We start from the raw sequence: 23404 nt of genomic DNA, 5'->3' as shown, positions 1-23404 counted from the left end.
TCTGTGATAGCATAACAGTCTTTTTACCATGACCTTCGGCCAAGAGAACAGCTAAATTTGAAACCAAGGAGGACAATTTGCAAACTGAACTGTGAAATTCAGCAATGAAATGCAGTTAAAACAGCTGCAAGGTTCAAAACGGTCCTCTTTTTCCAGAGATCAGTCCTTTGAAAAATCGTGAAATAACTCAGATTAATATCTAGAAAATTTTAAATGCACATCAGTAGTTCAATTGACAAGCAGAATGGCATTAAATATAATCAAGGCAGTCTCAGTTACACAGATAGGAGCATAATGGAAATATAGCACATCCCTTTACTACATTTAGGCAAAACCATAACATTCTGAGTCTCAATCATACACTGCTGTCTGTGCCTTCAGTTGCCCAAGACAGGGGCTTTAGGCTTCTGTCCCTAAACCAATGCCTTTCTATCACTTTTTCTTCATTGTAAGACATTGTGCTTTGGCCAAGCTATCCAAATATCCCCACCTTTCTGGTTTTTATTGGAGATGGCTATAAAACACATTGGTACATTCTGCTATGTTCAAGGTGATATACAAAAACGCCTGCTGTCTTATTAGAACAATGAGCTCCTCCAACACATTCACCAGCTTTCCTGCATTTTAGCTTTAGTCCCCACAAATAAATCACTATTCCACTACACAGTCAGCAAGAGAGGAACATGTTTTAAGCTACTACTGTACAGTTACCTAGATCTAATCAGCTCCTGGGCTCAGTTAACTTTTCATAGAACTGAAATTTACCTGAGATGATAGGTTCAATTCCAGCAGAAAAGTCAAGCAAATCCTTGGACAACCACTGGATTTTAGAATAATCAAAATCAAATCAAATCTTCTGTGCTTAATTCTATGGAAAGATTGAGAAATGGTAAAATTTGACTTACTGCTTCAAACTTGAGTGGTGTGTATATGAGTGAGCACACCTATAGTTTTTTTTGAAGAAAACGACTGCAACATTATCAATGTGACTACAATAAAAAGAAATTTTCTTGTGCACCCATTGAAATTGAAAAGATTGAAGCATGTGCCGATCATATTGAGTTGTACAGTACAGGTTACTAGCTGTCAATTTTGTATCTGATGATGGAAGGGAGTAGGGTAAACTGCACAAGTACAAAAAACATTAATCTTCAGCTGGCGCCTACACGCCATTGAGAATAGATACTTCAACTAAATTTGCAAAAGAGAAACATTATTCTAACATTAAGCAATCAAAGTTTTGTTCAGAAATTGTAAAACTCCACAGAAATGATTGGTTTCTTTGCTTGTGCCTCTCTTGAATCTCTGTTCGCCAAAATAAACAACTTGTTCCACAGTTATAATTTATAACCAATAAATGGGAAAAATGACTATTGTATAGTCTGAGTACGAATAGAAAGATTAGATTAGGAGGAAAATGGTTATTGTGGAAACTATCAGTTTCTAATCTAAGAGCAGTGGTAAAAAAACATGTGCTTAAAATCCACACCTCTAAACCATGTTAAGAAAAATTACACTGCACCTCGTTATTTAGGCTTTGCAACAATTTCCAATAAAACAATCTGACTTGAAGATGAATTAATTACACCTGTTACAACAGTTAAATGTCTGTACAAATTATTTTTTTCATAATTGTAATATGATAATTCCATTACCAGTTCCTATGCAACCCTCACAAAGTTGTTTGAAGTAGATGGTAATTTCAACCCAATTAGGCCACATACTGTTTTTCGATGCACTCTGCTTAGAGGTGAGTAGTATTTAATAACTTAAAAGCTCCTACCCTCCAAAACCTTTAACAAGTAAAAACAGTTTCCAACCATTTCATTTCTGGTCCTGGGTTTCGATCTGATGCAGACAGCAATTTCTACATTATAGCCGTAACAGGAAAAAACGATGACAGAAATTTCCAAAATAAAGACTTGATTTTAAGCACCATCAGAAGGTTCCAGGCTGACATAAAAATGATACAAAAACTGCATCAAGGATCTGAACAGGCGTGCACTTAAACATAATTTTAAGAAAGATAATCTTTCCAGCTATTTGTCACCAAAGGTGTTAAGTTTCCTTATTTTAAAAAACATGTGAATATGAAGTTTGAATTTCAACCATTACAGATTGAATCTTGTGGCAATACTTTAATTAATGGATCAACAAATTACAAGCTTCCCAGCCCAGCACAATGGGATCAAACAGATCGCAACAATAAATAAATACTTTACTAACCCAGACTTAGTATATACAACAACCAACCCCGTGTTGCACTGAGATGGAATACTTGTTAACTCTGGACCTATCACAAGGACAGCTCTCAAATAAAACTAGGTCAGCCAGAGATGGTGTGTGCAAAATAATCCATCTGCTAGTTAAAATCCACTTCAATTCTCAGTCACCAAAACAAAAAACTCTTTAGCATGGAGTAAAGAAAGATCCAATAAAAAAAATCTTTCATGAAGCCACCTGCCAATCAAAACCCATTGAAATTTGTTGGCATAAGGCAACAGGTTCATAATACAGTGTAATAAAACAAATTAGAACTGTTAAATAGACACACAGAATCATCTTGAACAAAACCCATGAAATCTAGGCACAAGTATGTTGCCAAAAACAATTAACATCAGATATTCTGGAATTCTTCACACTAGGTGCAGGAGGAACTCAGCAGGTCAGGCATTATCTATGGAGGGAAAATTCATTTCTCTCCTTGGATGCAGCTTGACATGCTGAGTTTCTCCAGAGTTTTTGCATAGCTCCAGATTCCACCATCTGCAGTCTCTCGTGTCTCATTGTGGTGGTATATTCAGCAAACATGGTTGAAAAGTATTCCTGATTCTGTCAACCCAGAATTACATATTTTTTTTAAGTCCAAGAAACCTCAGTCTTCATACCGTATGAATTATTAAAAGTTATTCAAATCTTATCGGATTTGTTCATATTACTAAAGATACACATCAGAGCTCTTGAGCATCTGGAAAGAGAAGAGGCAGGTTAGTACTTCTGCCAAAGATCCTTTGAATAATTGCAGCTCAATCTGAAATTTAAGCATTTAGCCAATTAATTTCAGAATTTGAACACTCAAAAACTGACTATAAGAAAGATGAATAGGAGTGTTAAGGTTCCATGGGGCTTAGACTAGCAGAAGTACCAAAGCAGAGAACATTAACTGCAAAAAGATTAAGCACAAGAACAAGTCGTCAGTCAACAATAACACTTCATGGACTTGGCATCCAAATCAGGGTTAAAATCAAGAAGAAGGGTAATTCTAAAAACTCATTAATGATTGTAGCAAATCATTCAGATGACAAAGAACATCAGGACAAAGAAAAACAGTGCATAGACTCAGGGCCCATCTCCCAACAGTCACAAATTCCACTTTGATTTAAGTTTTTCTGTGGACTGTTTGGATAAATTGAACTAATAGGGGTATGAAAAAAGAAGGGGGGGGATTATACTGTTAAGAGCAGGCATAGGCTTAGGTCTGACTGTCCGCCTTTAGCTTTCTAATATTTCTATTGTTGAGGAATAAAAAGAAGCAGAAGAAGCACAAGATCACCGAGGTCCTTGCAAATGGCTGGTGCAGTTATATTGAGCATGCTGAACGTTCTACGGCCACCTGAGCTATCACAGAGGGTGGAGAGTCACAAGTTCAATCATCCTACAAAAGGCTAAGACTTGCAACTGCTTCATTCAACTAGTTCAGAGACAGTCAGTCCCAGATCTTCTATTCCACTGAAATAACCTACAGGAGTGCTCAAGACCTTAGAAGTTGCAAAGTCACCCCTCACATGAATGCGATCAACATTCCCCACACTGAGTTTCAATGCTGTCTTAGAGTCAGGTAACATGAAAACAGGCCCTTCAGCCCACCGAGCTATGCAACATAAACATTTTCCTCCAACACAGTGGTTAATCACAAATTCTTCTGCAAACCCTAAGGTTTCAAAATGAAATAATCCCAGAGACCTGTGACCCTTTATTGACTCAACCACTTAAATCAAGGAAGTTTACCCTGAAGTGATGGTAAACAGAGCAGAATATTTTATTTACTTTGAAAGAAAGTTTAAATCCAACTTTGATAATTCACAATTTGCCAGCCTGATGAAATATATAACCTCTTCCCACTTCCCTCCACTTGTATTTTAATATCATTCATGGAAAATGAACAACGATGCCCAGCAGCAGGCAAAATGCTTCTAAGGTCAAAGCATTTAGTGGAACTGCCCAACACATCACAAACAAACCATCAAGAGCTCAATAATACCAACAAATTGGACTTTCATTAAGTGAAATGGACTGACATTAAAGACCTAAAAGCATATAACCAAACCATACAATGTGATTTTGATCCAGTCTTCACCCATTTCAAAAGCAGTGTATTACAAAATTAGAAAAAGAAAAAAGATCAAAGACATTTATCAACAAGAAGAAAGCACCACACTTTTGGAGCACTTTAATGGAATTGGAATTACTCAATATTGAGCAAGGCTATAATGAAGCAAGACATTTTAAACCAGATTTTATCATAGTCAGTGAAGTGCTTCTAATCTATAAATAAAACAACTAAAAGTGCTTGAGAAGTGAAGTGTAGTGTGCCTTCCAGTGAAGTGCTGAAATCTTTGTTGCAGCAAAATTCAAGGCAATTTTAAGACAGTAATCAGACAGCTCGACTGGTATGAAAGCAGACAAGGATGATGCCCAAAACAGCTCAGAGTTAAACTTTGCACCATGTAAAAGATTCTATAGTGTGTGGTGCCACCTGGTGGATCCTTAGAACATGGAGACTTACAGCCCAAGTAATAACTTCAAAATAATCAAATTGGATTCATTAAAGACTAATAATATTACCACATCAAAATCAAACATTTCTCTCATTCATTAATTTAAGCTCTAAAAGCAATCAAGTTAGTCAAGCGCAATCTTAACTCTTTAATCAAATGAAGAGACCTCCCAAGTTCCACCAAATGATTCAAAGCAAAAATTTCCAAGATTACAGGCACACACAAGATCATTTTTCTATGGCAAAGACATCAAAATAACATTTCCACAAACCATAGGATATAATGCAGTTGCACAAAAACTGGTGTTTGGGGAAAATGGTTTTGGGTTATTTTCAAAACTGGATCAATCACTCGGAGAACAACAATGACACATTCAAGTAACACTACAGAGCAGAGCAGATGGGAATGCAAGCTGAAAGGGCATAATCTGCCTGTGTCTCTGCAGATGAAGTGAGTGAGAAGATGAAAGAGGGTATAGTGTGAAATTATCCAAGATTAAATTTGAATACATGCACGAAGGACTAGAGAGTAGCTAACTTATACGATCAGTCATGTACTGCATTAAACAAGTCACCATGTAATACAACAGAATAATGAATCAGAATCAGGTTTAATATCATCAGCATATGTCGTGAAATTTGCCAACTTTGCAGTACAATGCAATACATGATAAATATAAACAAAAAGAATTACAGTAATTATGTGTAGATAAAATAGTTAAATTGAAATCAGTATGAAAAACCAGAAATAAAAAGTAAGTATTGAGGGAGTGTTCATGGGTTCAATGACCATTTAGAAATTGGATGGCAGAGGGGAAGAAGCTGTTCCTGAATCACTGAGTGTGTGCCTTCCGGCTTCTGTACCTCCTTTCTGACAGTAACAATGGGAAGAAGGCATGTCCAAAGTTGTAGGGGTCCTTAATGACAGACGCTGCCTTTCTGAGGCACCATTCCTTGAAGATGTCTTGGATACTACAGAGGCTAGTACCCATGATGGAGCTGACTAATTCTACAACACTCTAGTTTCTTTCGAAACTTGTGTTTCTGCTTTATACTTTACCTAGTCTATGTCCCCAGTCAGAGGAAGTCAAGGAGACCAAGACCATAACACAAAGCAACTACATCAGGAAAATGCATTTCACATAATCACATTCAATTCTCTTAATTTTTTTATAACCAACATTAGCCAAGATCTGGGTGATTCTCAGCTACGGAGTAAATATTAGCTGTGTCTCTAAACAGTCATCTCACAATTACTTCAATAAGGTGTGCTAGCAAATGGATATGGAATACGGTCCTCAGCCATACAGTGGTCAAACTGCTTCACCTTGTGTTTGTCAACTGCAAGTTCCGACCACAGATTCTCAATCAACCTCTTGCACCACAAAGCAAAAAAAACACCTGAGAGAGGGAGTGCGAGAATGCCTTGCAGTTTAAAAACAAATTCCTTTTTAAACTGAGTGAAGCAGAGTGGACAGAATGTTATTTTATGATTTTGTTTCTGACTCTGTGAATGATGGAGATGCTTAGAACAAATCACCAAGATGGCGAAATCCAACCCTATCATTAGAATCAAAACACAAAAAATTTCAGTTAGCACAGCTATTTTATGAATAGGTGCACTATCAAAGAACATAGACGAGACCAATATTCAATCGTCACCAACTTGCTGATGTTGTAAGTGACTAACAAATTTTAACACAGTTGAAATACAAGTACTTCAAAGGCTGTCAATCTTATGGAGTATGCATCAAATGGTCAGATCACCGAAAACCAGGTCACAACAATCTACATGCAACAATCTGGATTGCTGCCTGTGCACATGCTAGTGATAGGATGATATGGCAGATGAACGTGTGGTTGAGGAATTGGTGCAGAAGACAGGGTTTCAGATTTCTGGATCTGAATCAAAATCATTGGGATCTCTTCTGGGGAAGGTATGATCTGCACAAAAAAAAAGGGGTTACACCTGAGCCCGAGGGGGACCAATATCCTTGTGAGCAGGTTTACGAGAGAGGTTGGGGAGGATTTCAATGAATTTGGCAGTGTCATGGGAAACAGTGTGATACGGCCGAGGATGGGGCAGTTGGTATACAAGTAGATTCAGTGTGTAGTAAGACTGTGAGGAAGGACAGGCAAAATTGTAGTCAGTGGGATGAGCTGAAGTGTAAAATGGGGCAAAATCAAAAAGGTTGATGAATTTAGGACTGAAGGTGTTATATTTAAATACACACAGCATATAGAAAAAAGTAGTAGATAATCTTGTAGCGCAGTTAGACGTTAGCACTCAGGACACTGAGGGAATCACTGAGTCATGAATGAAAGAAGATCATAGTTGGGAGCCTAACATCCAAGAAAACACATTGCATTGAAAGGACATGCAGGTAAGACAGAGGGGGTGAGGTGGCTCTGTTGAGAGAAAATTAAATCAATTCCTTAGAAAGAGATGACATAGGATCAGAAAATGTAGAATCCTTGTGGGGAGAGTTAAAACATAGAAACATAGAAAACCTACTGAACAGTACAGGCCCTTCAGCCCACAATGCCGTGCCAAACATGTACTTACTTTAGAAATTACCTCGGGTTACCAGAGCCCTCCATTTTCCTGAGCTCCACGTACCTATCCAGGAGTCTCTTAAAATACCCTATTGTATTTGCCTCCACCACCATTGTCAGCAACCCATTCCACATACTCACTACTCTGTGTAAAAAACTTACCCCTGACATTTTCTCTGTACCTACTTCCAAGCACCTTAAAACTGTGCCCTCTAGTGTTAGCCATTTCAGCCCTGGGAAAAAGCCTCTGACTATCCACATGATCAATGCCTCTCATCATCTTATACACCTCTATCAGGTCACCTCTCATCCTCCGTCGCTCCAAGGAGAAAAGCCCAAGTTCACTCAACCTATTCTCATAAGGCATGCTCCCAATCCAGGCAACATCATTCTAAATCTCCTCTGCACCCTTTCTATGGTTTCCACATCCTTCCTGTAGTGAGGTGACCAGAACAGTACTCCAAGTGGGGGTCTGACCAGGGTCCTATATAGCTGTTACATTACTTCTCAGCTCTTGAACTCAGTCCCACAGTTGATGAAGGCCAATGCACTGTATGCCTTCTTAACCACATAGTCAACCTGCGCAGCAGCCTTGAGTGTCCTATGGGGACTCGGACCCAAAGATCCCTCTGATCCTCCACACTGCCAAGAGTCTTACCATTAATACTATATTCTGCCATCATATTTGACCTACCAAAATGAACCACCTCACACTTATCTGGGCTGAACACCATCTCTCAGCCCAGTTTTGCAGCCTATTGATGTCCCACTGTAACCTCTGACAGCCCTTTACACTATCGACAATATCTCCAACCTTTGTGTCATCAGCAAATTTATTAACCCATCCCTCCACTTCTTCATCCAGGTCATTTATAAAAATCACAAAAGGAAGGGGTCCCAGAACAGATCCCTGAGGTACATCACTGGTCACCAACCTCCATGCAGAATATGACCCATCAACAACCACTCTTTGCCTTCCGTGGGCAAGCCGATTCTGGATCCACAAAGCAAGGTCCCCTTGGATCCCATGCCTCCTTACTTTCTCAATTAGCTTTGCATGGGATACCTTATCAAATGCCTTGCTGAAATCCTTATACACTACATCTACTGCTCTATCTTCATCAATGTGTTTAGCCACATCCTCAAAAAAATTCAATCAGGCTCATCAAGCACGACCTGCCTTTGACAAAGTCATGCTAACTACTCTTAATCATATGTTTATAAATCCTGTTAAGTAACTACAAAGGTAAAAAGACCCTAACAGGAGTTGTATACAGGCCTCCAAACAGGATGTGGGATGCAAATTACAACAGGAGATAGAAAGGCACGCAAGAAGGGCAATGGTACGATAGTCATGTGGATGTCAATATTCAGGTTGCTTGGGAAAAATCAGGTTGGTGCTGGATCCCAAGAGGCCAAATTTGTGGAATGTCTACAAGTCAGCTTTCTGGAGCAGCTTGTGGTTGAGTCCACTAGGGGAAAGACAATTCTGGATTGGATGCTGTGGAATGAACCAGGTTTAATTAGGGAGCTTAAGGTAAAGGAACCCTTAAGAAACAATGAACATAATATGATAAAATTCAACCTGCAGTCTGAGAAGGACAAGATAAAAGTCAGATGTATCAGTATTACATTGGTGTAAAGGGAATTACAGAGACATGAGAGAGGAACTGGCAAAAGTTTGTTAGAAGGCGACACTAGTAGAGATGATGGCAGCACAGCAATGGACAGAGTTTCTGGCACAATTTGGAAGCAGCAAGATTGATACATCCCAAAGATAAAGTATTCTAAACGGAGAATGATGCAACCTTATGCATGTGCTCGGCAAAACAGTCTACGTTGGGTCTCACTGATATAGAGGAGATGACACCAGGAGCACTAGACACAGTATATGACCCCAATAGACTCACAAGTGAAGTGTCGCCTCATCTGGAAAGACTGTTTAGGACCCTGTGAGGAAGGAGGCGCAGGGAAAGGTGTAGCACTTGTTCCGCTTGCAAAGATAAGTGCCAGGAGGAAGATCAGTGAGGAGAGACGAATGGACAAGGGAGTCCCATAGGGAGCGATCCCTGCGGAAAGCAGCAGTGGGGGGGGGGGGGGGAAGGTGGGAGAGAGGGAAAGATGTGCTTGGTGGTGGGATCCCACTGGAGATGGCGGAAGTTCCGGAGAATTACATGCTGGACACGGAGGCTGGTGGAGTGGTAGGTGAGGCCAAGAGGAACACTGTCTTTAGTAGGGTGACAGGAGGATGGGGTAAGAGTAGATTTGCGTGAATTGGAAGAGATGCGGTTGAGGGCAGCCTTGATGATGGTGGAAGGGAAGCCCCTTCCTTTGAAAAAGGAGGACATCTCCTTCGTTCCAGAGTGAAAAGTATCATTCTGAGAGCAGATGCAATGGAGAAGGAGAAATTGAGAGAAGGGAATAGCATTTTAATAAGTAACAGGGTGGGAAGAGATACAGTCCAGGTAGCTGCGAGAGTTTGTGGGCTTATAATAGACATCAGTAGATAAACTGTCTCCAGAGACAGAGAGTGAGACTGAGACGGGGGAGGGAGGTTTCGGAAATGGACCAGGTAAATTTGAGGGCAGGGTGGTAGTTGGAGGCAAAGTTGATGAAGTCGACGTGCTCAGAATGGGTGCAGGAAGCAGCAGCAATGCAGTTGTCGATGCAGCATAGGAAAAGTTGGGGACGGACAACAGTGTAGGTTTGGAACCTGGACTGTTCCACATTGACGACAAAAAGGCAAACGAAGCTGGAACCTGTGTGAGCACCCGTGGCTACATCTTTTGTTTCAAGGAAGTGGAAGGAGCCAAAGGAGAAATTACTTAGACTGAGGACAAGTTCACCTAGAGGAGGAGAATGGTGGTGGAGGGGATCTGGTTGGGTCTGTTGTCCAGGGAGAAACAGAGAGTTTTGAGGCCTTCCTTATGGGGGATGGAGGTGTATAGGGACTGGACAACCATAGTGAAAATAAGATGATGGGGGCTAGGGAACGTGAAACAATTGAAACTGTAACTGTAGCTGACAAGGGAAGTCAAAGACAGTATAAAAGGAAAAGATAGGGCATATATCATAACAAAAAATAGTGGGAAGTTAGAAGATTGGAAAGCTTATAAAAATCAACAGAAAGCAACTAGAAAAGCCATAAGGAGAGAAAAGATAAAATATGAAGGAAAGCTAGATTATAAAATAAAAGTGAATACCAAAGATTTTTCAGATATATAAGGAGTAAAGAGAGGTGAGAGTGGATATTGGACTGTTGGAAAATGACACTGGGGAGGTAGTAATGGGAGACAAAGAAATGGTAGTCGAACTTATTAAGTATTTTGCATCAACCTTCACTGTGGAAAACACTAGCAGTATGCCAGAAATTCAAGCGTCAGGGTGCAGAGGTGAGTGTTGTTACTATTACTAAAAGAAAGGTGCTTTGGAAACCAAAAGGTCAGAAGACAGTTATGTTACCTGGACCAAATGGACTATACCCCAGGGTTCTGAAAGAGGTAGGTGAAGAGACTGGATTAGTAATGATGTTTCAAGAATCATTAAATTCCAGAGTGGTTCCAGACGACTGGAAAAATGCAAATATCACTCCACTTGAAGAAGGGAACCAGGCAGAAGAAAGGAAATTATAAGCCTGATTTCAGTAGTAGGGAAGATGTTGGAGCCCATTATTGAGGATGGGGTTTCGGGATTCTTGGAGGCACATGATAAAACAGGCCAAAGTCAGCACAGTTTCCTTCAGAGGAAATTTTGCTTGACAAATCCGTTGGGATTCTATGAGGAAATAACAGGCAGGACAGACAACAGAGAGTCAGTGGATATTGTTTACTTGGATTTTCAGAAGGCCTTTGATGAGGTGCCCCACATGAGGCTGCTTAACAAGATAAAAGTCTGTGGTATTATAAGAAAGGTACTAGCGTGGAAGTCATTCCTGCCTGTGGCCATCAAACTTTACAACTCCTCCCTTGGAGGGTCAGACACCCTGAGCCAATAGGTTGGTCCTGAACTTATTTCCTGGCATAATTTACATATTACTATTTAACTATTTATGGTTTTATTACTATTTAATTATTTATGGTGCAACTGTAACGAATACCAATTTCCCCCTGGGTCAATAAAGTATGACCATGGATAGAAGAATGGCTGACAAACAAGAGGCAAAGATTGGGAATAAAGGGGGCCTTTTCTGGTTGGCTGCCGATGACTAATGGTGTTTCACAGGGGTTGGTGTTGGGACCACTTCTTTTCACGTTCAATGTCAATGATCTGGATGATGGAATTGATGGCTTTGTTGCCAAGTTTGCGCACAATACAAAGATAGATGGAGGGGCAGTTGGTGCTGAGGAAGCAGGGAGTTTGCAGGAGGATTTGGACAGACAGGGACAATGGGCAAAGTGACAGATGGAATATAGTGTAGAGAAGTGCACAGTCATGCACTGTAGTAGAAGGAATAAAGGCATAACCTAGTTTCTAAACAGGTAGAAAATTCAAAAATCAGAGATAAAAAGGGACTTGGAAGTCCTTGTGCAGGATTCCCTAAAGCTTGAGTCGGGGTGTTAAGGAAGGCAAATGCATTGTTAGCATTCATTTCAAGAGGATCAGAATATAAGAGCAAGGACATCATACTCAGGCTTTATAAGACATTTGTCACACTGCACTTGGATTACTGAGTGCAGTTTTGGGCTCCTTATCCAAGTAGAGATGTGCTAGCATTGGAGAGGGGCCAGGTTCCCAAAAATGATTCCAGGAATGAAAGGGTTAACAAATGAGGAGCATTTGAGGCTCTGGGCCTGTACTCACTGGAGTTAGAAGAATGAGGGAAGATCTCATTGAAATCTATCAACTACTGAAAAGCCTAGATATGAAATGCATATTTCCTATAGTGGCTGAGTTTTGGACCAGAGGGCACAGTCTCAGAATAGAGGGACATGCATTTAGAACAGAGATAAGGAGGAATTTCTTTAGCCAGAGGGTAGTGAATTGTCACAGGCATCTGTAGAGGTCAAGTCATCGAGTTAACTTAAAGTGCAAGTTGATAGGCTCTTGATTAGTCAGGGTGGCAAGGTTTACAGGGAGAAGGCAGAAAAATCGGATCAAGGGGGATAATAAATCAGCCATGATGGAATGATGGAGCAGACTCAATGGGCTGAATGGCCTAATTCAGCTCCTATGTCTTATCATCAGCATGCAAGTTAGGGAAATCTCAACCACAGGCAAGTACAAATTTATATGAACCTCCAACCCAATTAAAAATTAAAATTGTTTAAAAAGATCTCTGAAACACCCACCTCTCTTCCTTTGTGTGTGACTAAAGCAGCAAGTGGTTTGGCGTAGAACCTACTGAAGGAAAATCCCAGGCAGCCATACATACTGTTAGCTGTAAGCTTCAGGGCTTTTTGTCTGATATCATACTGGAACAGAAAGCAAAAATCACAAGTCATCAGTACTTCACAAAAATATTGAGCACTGAAGCATCATTCAGAAACTGATATAGGGGTTAATCTTCAGGTTTAACAGGTGCCAATTCCCAACCACACTAAATAGAATTACAAAGTAAAGAACCAGGAGTAGCAATACCAATGCTAATGCCATTAAGGAAAAGTGATAATCAAATGTACCAGCTTATTAGTACAGCATAATTTGCTTCTGGCTTCAAACTTAAAGCATTCTATATTTCTTACAAGCAGACATCTCCGAGAGTGACAAGTGATATTATAAATATTAAAATGTTTCAGTGTTTTTTTCCCTAAAGACAAATCACCTCAAAATGCTACTGTGAAGTGATAAATCAGTAATATACCCAGAACTGTCATATTACTAAGGCAGTAATCGTGCTAACATTTTTCTGTATCATTACAATCCTGACCATGATACAGTTCAGCTTTAACTCTGTATCATTACAATCCTGACCATGATACAGTTCAGCTTTAACTGCCTGCCCAAGTTGCCAGTCAAGTGATAAATGAGAAGAACGGCCGCTGCCACATTAAAGCTTGGCATTAATTGAAGTGATATACCTATTAAAAATTACTGTTATGGCTAAGAGAGAAAAAAAATTAAGGAGATAAAAATTTTACAAGATTGCAAATATCTGGCAAGTTGGAGGTTTCTGTTAGTTGAGATTTCTGTCTGCTACCCTACCCCCACACAAAACGAGAGAAGTGGCCACTAAATGCATGGAGATTTTAAGGAAGTAAAAAGCCTTTAAGTGCTGAAACCATTGTGGGTAAAACCTTGCTACCTATTGTTAGTTGCAATTTATATTTAAAAAGGTGCAATTTTGTGCATTTTAAAGCAGCACTGAAAAAACAGCTTTTATATGATGTTGCTCAGCTGAAAAAAAATGTTACAAGTCACCAACTTTAAAGTTCCCCACCCCCCACACTACACCAAGTAATTTCAGACAAACCCACAGCCATGAGATGACATAATCAAATTGCTGCAAATAATGATGTATTTCTGAATTAAATTTGTCTCTTCAATCAGCTTTTGTATCCAAGAATCATGTACTGTTTCATTTGTGTATCAACACAGTTAAATAGAATGGACACTCTAGTCTTCCAAGCAGTGTTTCCCTGTAGTTTACACATTATTGCTGCCCAGAAATGGCTTTCAGAGCATCAACCAACACTAGAGGCCACCTGATCCATCATATGCATGCTTGTTCTTTGAAAGGCTAGCAAACCCATCCCATACTCATGCATGCCTGTGTATTAGTTCAATAGCTCCATTCAATATCAGAGAATGCTTACAATATACAACTCCAACTTCTTGCTCTTTGCAGACAACAATGGAAACAAAAGGGTACCCCAAAGAATGAGTGACAGTAAAAACATTAGAACCCCAAAGCCCGCCACACTCCCCCATCCCAAGCACAAGTGGCAGCAAACTCTCTCTCTCTCTAATAAAGAAGCAGAGACATGTCACAGAGTGAGAGGGACTAACAAAAAACACTCGCTGATTGCGATGATAAAGTTTGCCACTTCGCTTAATTCTACTATAAGCATTGTAGTTTATCATCTGCAATGCCTGTAGTGGTACGCTTGCGCTGTACGTTCCCAAAACATTGAACTGTGCAATACTGAAATCACGATCGGGCATTAGAAAACACCCAATTTTCCAAAGTGGCATAATTTCCAATGTCAGTGTTCCATTGTTTTCTCAGTGGAACGAGAAAACTATCGCTTTGAGAAAGTGTTATTCAAACTTCAATGAGTAAACTGTGATGAGATTTCATTTAAAAAGAACAGCAGCACTGGACATAGCAAAGAAATGTAGAAGAAACTGGTACCGCACTGACATTTGACTGACAGCCACTTTTCAGTTTACATGGATAAGAAATGGCTGCTGTCACCAGATCATCTCAAGGCAGCTGACTGGACTGTGACACAGAAGCCACTGTGGGGTTCAGCATGGCAGGAGGAAGTTGCTGACATTCAAAAGCATTGCTTCTGGACAATCTGTTCAAGACGGACGTCTGAGAGAATGCTTTCAATGAAGGCAAAGTGGCTTCAAAGGAAATCACAAATTTTGGTTAATATAGATTATTTTTAATGTTTCAACATGACATATTTTGGATTGTTCTTTAAAAAATGTGCTCACAAGAACTTTAATGTTTTTGATGGTCGAAACATTCCAACATTGCCAGTTCCAGGGCAGCCAGGGGACAGAGTTGACTTCCTGTCACCTTTTTGCTGGCAGGAATTGTTTTTCGAGCCACCAGCGTGGAAAGCCCTGACGTGGCCCAAGATGGATCAGTGGGTGCCTTTACCCTTCAGGTTCCCTCCGACAGAATCATACTAGATACATACAAATGTGCTTTAGAAGGCTGGTGGCAACCATGGGCAGCTGTTGCCAACATATTGAGCTTAGCAATACATCACTGTTTTAACAATGGGAATGATTCCTATACACTCAGACCCCGCATAGCGCTGTTCTGTTACAATGCAGTTATTCGATTCTTTATTGAAATTTTTTTAAATGACAAAAATTCATTCTAAATAACACTTAAAACTTCTCAAGAGCGGCTGCCATTACAGTAAACATTCAATCAGCCAATGAGAGCACTTTACACACGCTCTGAGCCACTCACAGCCAATCACATATCAGTTCACACTCTGCCTCCCCCGTGTGTGTAAATGTTCTTGTTCCCTTGCCAATTTATTCCATTTTTTTCACTCAATGTCTGGAAAACAGCTTGCAACTTCCAGTGAGGATAGTACATCTAAAGTGTCTAGAGAAAACATTAGCATGGATGTGAAACTGCAATTGATACGGCATTTGGAAACTGGTGAGCGTCAGGTTGATGTTTGCACCGCTTTGAAATTGGTTATGTCATCAATCAAAACAATTATTCAAAAAATTCATTAGCACCAGTATCACCACCATCACACAAATCATCGACCAGTTCATTGATGCTGACTGGGAGTGAAACAATAAGGCAAAGGGAGGTGTTCTCAACATAATTTCCTGCTACTGTTCTGCCTCATGAGAAGAAACTTAAGAAAAGGTAGTCAAATAATAACGCCTACTTGAAAAAGCCAAAGTTAGAGGAGGACCCGCAGCCTGATCCCTCCTGTAAGGTGTAACCACCACCCACTTCCCTCCACTGCTGCTGCGATGTGTTGCTGCTGCACTGATGTACAGGTTAGGTCTGTATGCATGTTTGTTACTCCACGAATTACTGTGTGCACATAAAATAATATATACCATATATCTCAGGTTTGATTTTTATTAAATCAGGCACACACATCTATTTACATAATGTTATAATGACCCTACGTAAGCACTAGTTTACATAGTGTCCACCTCTGAGGAACGCATCCTCAGCATTCAGTGGGGTCTGAGTATATATAGAATGTTACTAAATAAAGTAAACTCTGTAAGTCAATTAAGCACCATTAACATGGTGCCCACAGTGACAAAGACACTTCATTATTATTTCTGCAGTCGGATCCAAAAACATTTTCCGTCAATCTTACCGGCCACTCAGCATATTTGCATGCACAATAAGAAACTCCAACTAGCATGCCTTTGTTTGGTTCAGAAATAAAGCTGCAAAGAGATGGACAATTACCTGCAAGTAGAGATCAGGGTTTAAGTCTGGTTGTTTCATCAAGTTTTTAACTTGTCGCCGCCTCTCCACCAATTTCCGGATTTCCTTAGGCAGAATACCCATCTCCTGATCTTGATCTGGTATTTCAGGAATTTCTTCTAGTTCATCGCCCTGAGGGGGATAAAAATGTTATAGAGAGTATAAGACAATGAATGGGACCCACTCACCGAAATTCACAGCCTGTAGGTGAATAACCTGATTAGGATTTTGAAAGCCCAAGTATCCTCCCAAGTGGCCTTGAGTGGCAGCTAGGCCTCATACAGTGGATCCTGAGGGCCTGCCACAGAAGTACCATTATGAACCTTTGTCATCTCATCATTGACAAAAATCAGAGAAATACTCAAATAAGTTTTAGTATTACTTTGTAAAAAAAAAAGAAAAACAATTTAATGAAATGCCTCTAATGCTATGTGCCTATGATGTTGCTGCAAGGAAGTTTTTCACTGTATCAATGTATACATGCATATTACAATAAATTTAACTTTGAAATCCTAGAATGTAATCATAAATGTTCAGAATGTAAACAAATGATTTAGCTGTAAATTTTAAGGGTTTTGTGACACAAATCAGACTAAATCTGGCCCAGAAATTCATTAAGTCAGTGCTCAGATCTGAATCCAGCAGGGAAACAGTGGGCAAGATCATGGGATTAACCAACCTGCAGCTCATTTGTATTTGCAATGAAGCATGTAAGGCAAGGATAAGCTGGCCAACAAGGAGGAGATACGAAGTGGTTGTAACCTAAATGTGAGCATGATATGACCCATTAATGTTTCAGATCTTGCGCTTGCTGTGAGAGTTGATGAGAAGTGAATGGTCCTACTGCTTCAAGTGGCAACAAAACTGCTCCAAGTATTCTCACAGTAAAGAGATCTTTCAATAGAATTTCACCAACCATCAAAACATATACAAAAATCAATACCATTCCCAATCAATAATATCATTAGAATACATAAGATATGCAATGTATCTCTATACTGCAATATGCAGTATTTTAGAGGTTCCTCAAAACGTAATGAAATTAGTTACAACTAAATATAAATCAAATTTTAAACCCATAACCATTAAGAAATGTATCCATTTCAATGCTCCAGCAAAAGAAACTATGAAAATTTTCATCTATTTGAATATTCCCATCAGGTTTCAACACATCAAGGTTTATTCTCCTTTCAGTGAGCATGACACTTGCTCATGGTAGACAGTGACAGAGGAAATAAGTGGCATAAGAAAGTAAGTTAACTGAATGCAATTGAGAGCCGGGGGTGGAGGTGGTACTGGCAGAATGGGAATACCACTCCCATAATCTCCCCTCAAAGGGGCACACCATCTTGTTTGGAAAGTCCTGCAGCTGACTTTCTATTCTAAATTTTCCAAATTTTGCATGTGCTAACCAGTGGAAATATTGTTCCTACCTCCAGGTTCCTCTGAGAATTTGAGGCAGTTCTCTGTACGGTGGTGAAACAGATATTGAATTCTTGAATGATTGAAGGATACAAGCTATTGAAATCAAGCAGCAGAATAAACTTATCATAGAATCCTAAAAAAGACACAAAAAGTATAAGCATAAACACAGGAGATTCTTCAGATGCTGCAAATACAGAACATACACAAAATGCTGGAGGAAAATTATAAGCATCCAAATGTTATACAAATGATACTTTCAAATCAGTCAGACAAATGAAGTTATGGAACAAATCGCCCTGAAGGGATTGAGCATCTTGTATTCCATTAGCAGGAGAGAAATGACAAACCTACGTCCTGATTATGTGTTGGAAGTCAGTGATTCATTTCAATAGAAATACAAGTAGTGAGCAGGTTAAAAACCTGCAATTCAGAGACAGAAGGCAAGGAGTCAGAGGAGATTCATCACGTTGCATCCTATACCTTCTCTGTAACTTAAAACTAACTTGATTTCTCCTTCCCAGTTCCAACAAAGAGTCTTTACTCTGAAACATTAACTATTTTTATTTCTATAGATACTGCCTGACGCAACCTGGAAGACCAGTGCACCTTCAGGGTGCCGGATTTTCGTGAGCAGATTCGAGGTTGGTGCCCCCACAAGAAACTGGTGTGCCCTGTAGTACACAGAAGATCATAAGCAACAAGCTGGCTGCTGGCTGTGTGCCCAGAAACCCGTGATCTTTGGGCACAGAACTCGGGGGAAAAAGCGACACAACAGACTTTTAACACCATAAATCAGCAAGTTGTTTTCTTATATCTCCCCTCTCGCTGTGAAATGGGGACACATCTTTTCCTCTTTTTTTGGGGGGGGGGGAGGAGACAAGAGAGAGGAGAGAGGAGAGAGGAGAGAGGAGAGAGAGGAGAGAGGAGAGAGAGGAGAGAGGAGAGAGAGGAGAGAGGAGAGAGAGGAGAGAGGAGAGAGAGGAGAGAGGAGAGAGAGGAGAGAGGAGAGAGAGGAGAGAGGAGAGAGAGGAGAGAGGAGAGAGAGGAGAGAGGAGAGAGAGGAGAGAGGAGAGAGAGGAGAGAGGAGAGAGGAGAGAGAGGAGAGAGGAGAGAGAGGAGAGAGGAGAGAGGAGAGAGGAGAGAGAGGAGAGAGGAGAGAGGAGAGAGAGGAGAGAGGAGAGAGGAGAGAGGAGAGAGAGGAGAGAGGAGAGAGGAGAGAGGAGAGAGGAGAGAGGAGAGAGGAGAGAGGAGAGAGGAGAGAGGAGAGAGGAGAGAGGAGAGAGGAGAGAGGAGAGAGGAGAGAGGAGAGAGGAGAGAGGAGAGAGAGGAGAGAGGAGAGAGAGGAGAGAGAGAGAGAGAGAGAGAGAGAGAGCGCGCGCGCACACGCGCGCGCCAATGGTATGTCTTTGGGGTACTGCAAGTCTGTGTCTTTATAGATGCTTTGCTTGGTGGAAGGTGCAGATGCTTTTTTGCTGGTGGGGGAGGGGGCCGTTGCTTTGCTGGGAGGAGCTTTGGGGTTCTAAAATTTAATTGTCATTCATTCTTTGGGGTACTTCTGTTTTTGTAGACGTTTGCAAAGAAAAAGAATTTCAGGATGTATATTGTATACATTTCTCTGACATTAAATGTACCTATTGAAACCTGTTGATTATGCTGAGTACGTCTAGCACCTTCTGTGTAGATCATATGTAGATAAATTCTCGACAAGCATGGAAGTGAAAAGTTACCAAAGGTAGTCAAAATGCAAAATTGAGATTCCAAACCGATCAACCTAAAACTTAATGCTTGGTGAAGCAGGATTGAGAGGGCAAGTGGCCAACTTCTAGTCGTAGTTAATCTGACGGAATGTACGCACCTTGACTCATATGTATATTACCAGCAGTAAATTCACCCTGCTTTCTGAAAGGGGGGAGGGGTGATGAAAATCATATGGAAAACAAAAATGTGAGATTAAAAGGAGGAAAACAATGCAGTATAGTTTTATTCAATGGTTAAACTTACCAACTTTGGGGTCCAAAACCAAACCACCAGCATAAGCTGCTTTTCTTCGACCTTTCTTCATCTTTCCTGTACTTCCACCTCCACCATCAATGTGTTCCTCATCATCATCTACCTGAAAATCCAAGAGTCAAAGACCATGTTGTTTGCAGGCTGTGCGCGTTTCTGACATCACAACAAAATTATTTTATTGGCAAAAAGCAGTTTGGGATGTCCGGAGGCATCAGAAACTTTTCCTTGAGCAACTGTTGCCACTTATATTGTGTGTAAGTCATCCAAGTTTCAGAAAGCTTGAAAAAGTCAGTTTTGGTAAATTGTGCCAGAGAAAAAAAAATGGCCCTCTATTTTAAAAATAATACTAAAATTGAGCACCTACACATGACAAAAGACTGAATAGAAGGCTAGCAAGGCACATGCATCAAGAAATCAGGCTTAATTTTTTTTAAAGTAGGCATTTTCTGAAGTCCCATAAAAAAAATCATTGAAAGCTCATCAGATCTCTAATTTTACAATTCCACAGTTATATACACTATCCTCTCAGCCGTCTCTCTGTGTCTAGAATTTTACTGCAGCATTATGACACTCAATTGCCTTCATCTGAAATTGCCTGTCAATTGAAAATGGATTCATTCTGCCAGATTTCAGTATTCAAGTGATATGTCATTGAAAGAACACTACAGCAGAACAATATAGGTACAGGAATAAAATACATACAGCACCTATCCACCCTATAATATTAATAGGATCTCTAGTTATTTCCTCATTAACCAATTTTTTCCATATTAAGCACAGAACAATCCTCAGATTATGGCTGTCAAGAATGGACACATCACTTCCATTCTTTGTGGGAATGGCTATTGGACAAGGAGACTGGGCTGGTGACACAGAGGCAAGTTAAAACCCACTGTGATGTCAAAGAAAATCAAATTGGTTAAAAAATTAAATCTGGAATAAAAAAATTAATCAGGGAATAATAACTTTGATATACTACCTTCTTTTAGGGAAGGAAATTTGCTCTCCTACCAGGTTCGGTCTGCTGACTCCACCTTTCTGTCAACATTAATAGTCCCATTTCAGTAGCTCCAGAATATCATAAGAATGGGTAGGCCATTCAGCCCCCATTCATATTCCACAATTCATTAATATGTTGGTTGACCTTTTACCTCTCTGCTATTTTGTATCATATATACAATATCAAAAAACACAGCACAGAAACAGGTTTCAGCCTGACTCATCTATGTTGACTAAGGTACCTTGACGTGCTGATTCCATTTTCCTGCACTTGGCTCAGATCCCTTTCCTATCCACATATCTGCTTTCGAAATCCTTTTTGATAGAGATTTCCAAAGAGTCATATGAAGAAAATTTTTCTCATTTCAGTCCTAAATGCTAATGCCTTGCTTTGAGACACCCAAGCAAGAGGAAATATCAACCCTGGATCTAACCTGGCAAGCCAGTGGTCATAACTTCCAGCCTGAAACCAGCCTTCTGATTCCTACTGGAGACGTAACAGACTGTGCATCCAAGAAGCTAGAAGAACTCTCGGCCTGAAACATCCAATGTTTACTCTTTTCCATAGATGCTGCCTGGCCTGCTGAGTTCCTCCAGCATCTTGTGTGTGCTGCGTGGATTTCCAACATCTGCAGCTCTTCTCTTGTTCGGATTTGGAATATTATGCTCAGATCTGATCACCTCATTGTAGTAAGGACAAGGAAACTTCAGAGAGAGTGCAAAGGAGCTTTGCCAGAATGACGTCTGGACAAGAAGGCATACCTTATGAAGATAGGCAAGCTAAGGCTTTTCTCTGGAGTGAAAGATGATGACAGGTGACTTGACAGAGGTGTGTAGGATAATAAGAGACATAGATCGAGTGTACAGCCTCACGTTTTCCCAGGGTGGAAATAGCTAATGCAAGCGGGCATGATTTAAGGTGATTGGAGGAAAGTGTAAGGGGGGGGGGGGCAGAGGTGTCAGAGGTAAATTCTTTACACAGAGATTGGTGGGTGCATGGAATGCCCTGTCAGAACCCTTTAGACGGGCATATGGATGATAAAAGTCCCACTTGGTGGTGCAATAATATCAGCGCCAGACTCCAGAGCAAAGGTTCCCGAGTTCGAATCCAAGTCGGGTTGAGCGTTGAGCGAGCAACTCGGCCTCGTAAAATCAAGAATAGCTTGCTATGGAAACACCGTCATGACAGTGCCTCGATAACTCCACTGCCGAGTTAAGGGCTATTCTTCTCCATGGATGATAAAAAACGGAGGTCTATGTAGGAGGGAAGGGTTAGATTGATCTTAGAGTAGGTTAAAAGGTTGGCACAACATCGTGGGCTGAAGGGCCTCTACTGTGCTGTAATGTTCTTTATTCCCCACTATCAGTATTGCAGCCCCTCATCACAATGTTCCAGACCCAGCCATCTTCAACTGTACTATGACATTAGAAGTGAGGGTGTTTGCTGTGATAGCAGTGTACACATCGTTAGATAATAAAGCTACCCATGTCCCCATGTAGGTAGCAAACTGAGTGCCACACAAGCGATGATCAATGACTATATTCAGTAAAGTGAAAGGCTCAACTATCTACACTAAGTGATGAACCCTCACCAGTAACAATGATCAGAAACTTCATGAGACAATCACATAATTGCTGCACTAACAGTTGCCAGAGGCAAATGATTCATGTTCCTTATACACAGGTATAGTGAAATACTCTCCCCTATAATGGGTGCAGCAAAAATATCACTCAAGAATCTCTACATCACCCACCACCATGGATGACGTGTGCACCATTAACAAGATGCAATCAGCAATACACTGAATTCTTCAAAAGAGTCTACTGCTTCAGTTACATAAAAGGACAGACAGCAGCTGCATGGGAACACCACCACATCCAAGTCAAGCCCCATCCTCACCTCATATCACTGTAATCCACCAAAGCTGGGTCAGAATCCTAGGACTTTGCAACTTGTCAGAGGGAGCACAGCAATTCAAAGCAATCATCTTCTTAAGGAGAATTGGAGACAAGCAACAAATGCTGATGGCCTTGTCAGCAATTATACTTGACAAACAAATAGAATGGTGTTTAATGCCACCAAATGGAGAGGCAGTGGATGTCATTTACCTGGATTTTCGGAAGGCTTTGAAAGGGTGCCACACGAGGCTGCTTAACAAGATAAAATCCTATGGCATTACTGGAAAGGCACTGCCATGGGTAGCGGAATGGCTGACAGGTAGGAAGCAGCAAATGGGAATAAAGGGGACCTTTTCTGATTGGCTGCCAGGGACTAGTGGTGTTCCTCAGGGATCAGTATGGGGACTGCTACTTTTCACATTGATTATCAGTGATTTGGATAATGGAATTGATGGTTTTGTGGCAAGGTTTGTGGATGATACGAAGATAGGTGGAGGGGTAGGTCACACTGAGGAAGCAATGCAATTGTAGCAGGACTTAACAAATTGGAGAATGGGCAAAAAAGTGGCAGATGGAATAGTGTTGGGAAATGTATGGTAATGCATTTTGGTAAAAGGAAATATAGTGCAGGCCATTACCTAAAT

The 23404-nt window shown here is 40.5% G+C and overlaps 1 protein-coding gene across 4 annotated transcripts in view; it reads right to left on the bottom strand.

The window, feature by feature from the left end:
- The window catches only part of pola1 (polymerase (DNA directed), alpha 1), a 306438-nt gene that overhangs the window by 215169 nt on the left and 67865 nt on the right, over positions 1-23404 (bottom strand). For 3 of the 4 annotated variants that reach the window (XM_072260535.1, XM_072260536.1, XM_072260538.1), the window contains exons 23-26: positions 19854-19965; positions 17861-17985; positions 16410-16559; positions 12622-12744 (exon numbers count right to left, since the gene is read on the bottom strand). In XM_072260535.1, coding sequence (XP_072116636.1) covers positions 12622-12744; positions 16410-16559; positions 17861-17985; positions 19854-19965 — 510 coding nt within the window. The remainder of the gene's footprint in view (positions 1-12621; positions 12745-16409; positions 16560-17860; positions 17986-19853; positions 19966-23404) is intronic. The other variant, XM_072260537.1, reaches the window with a different exon arrangement.

Source organism: Mobula birostris, chromosome 6 (genome assembly GCF_030028105.1).
Source record: "Mobula birostris isolate sMobBir1 chromosome 6, sMobBir1.hap1, whole genome shotgun sequence".
Lineage (NCBI taxonomy): Eukaryota > Metazoa > Chordata > Chondrichthyes > Myliobatiformes > Myliobatidae > Mobula > Mobula birostris.
Note: the sequence above shows the minus strand (reverse complement) of the source record. Positions and strands in the feature narration are given on the sequence as shown.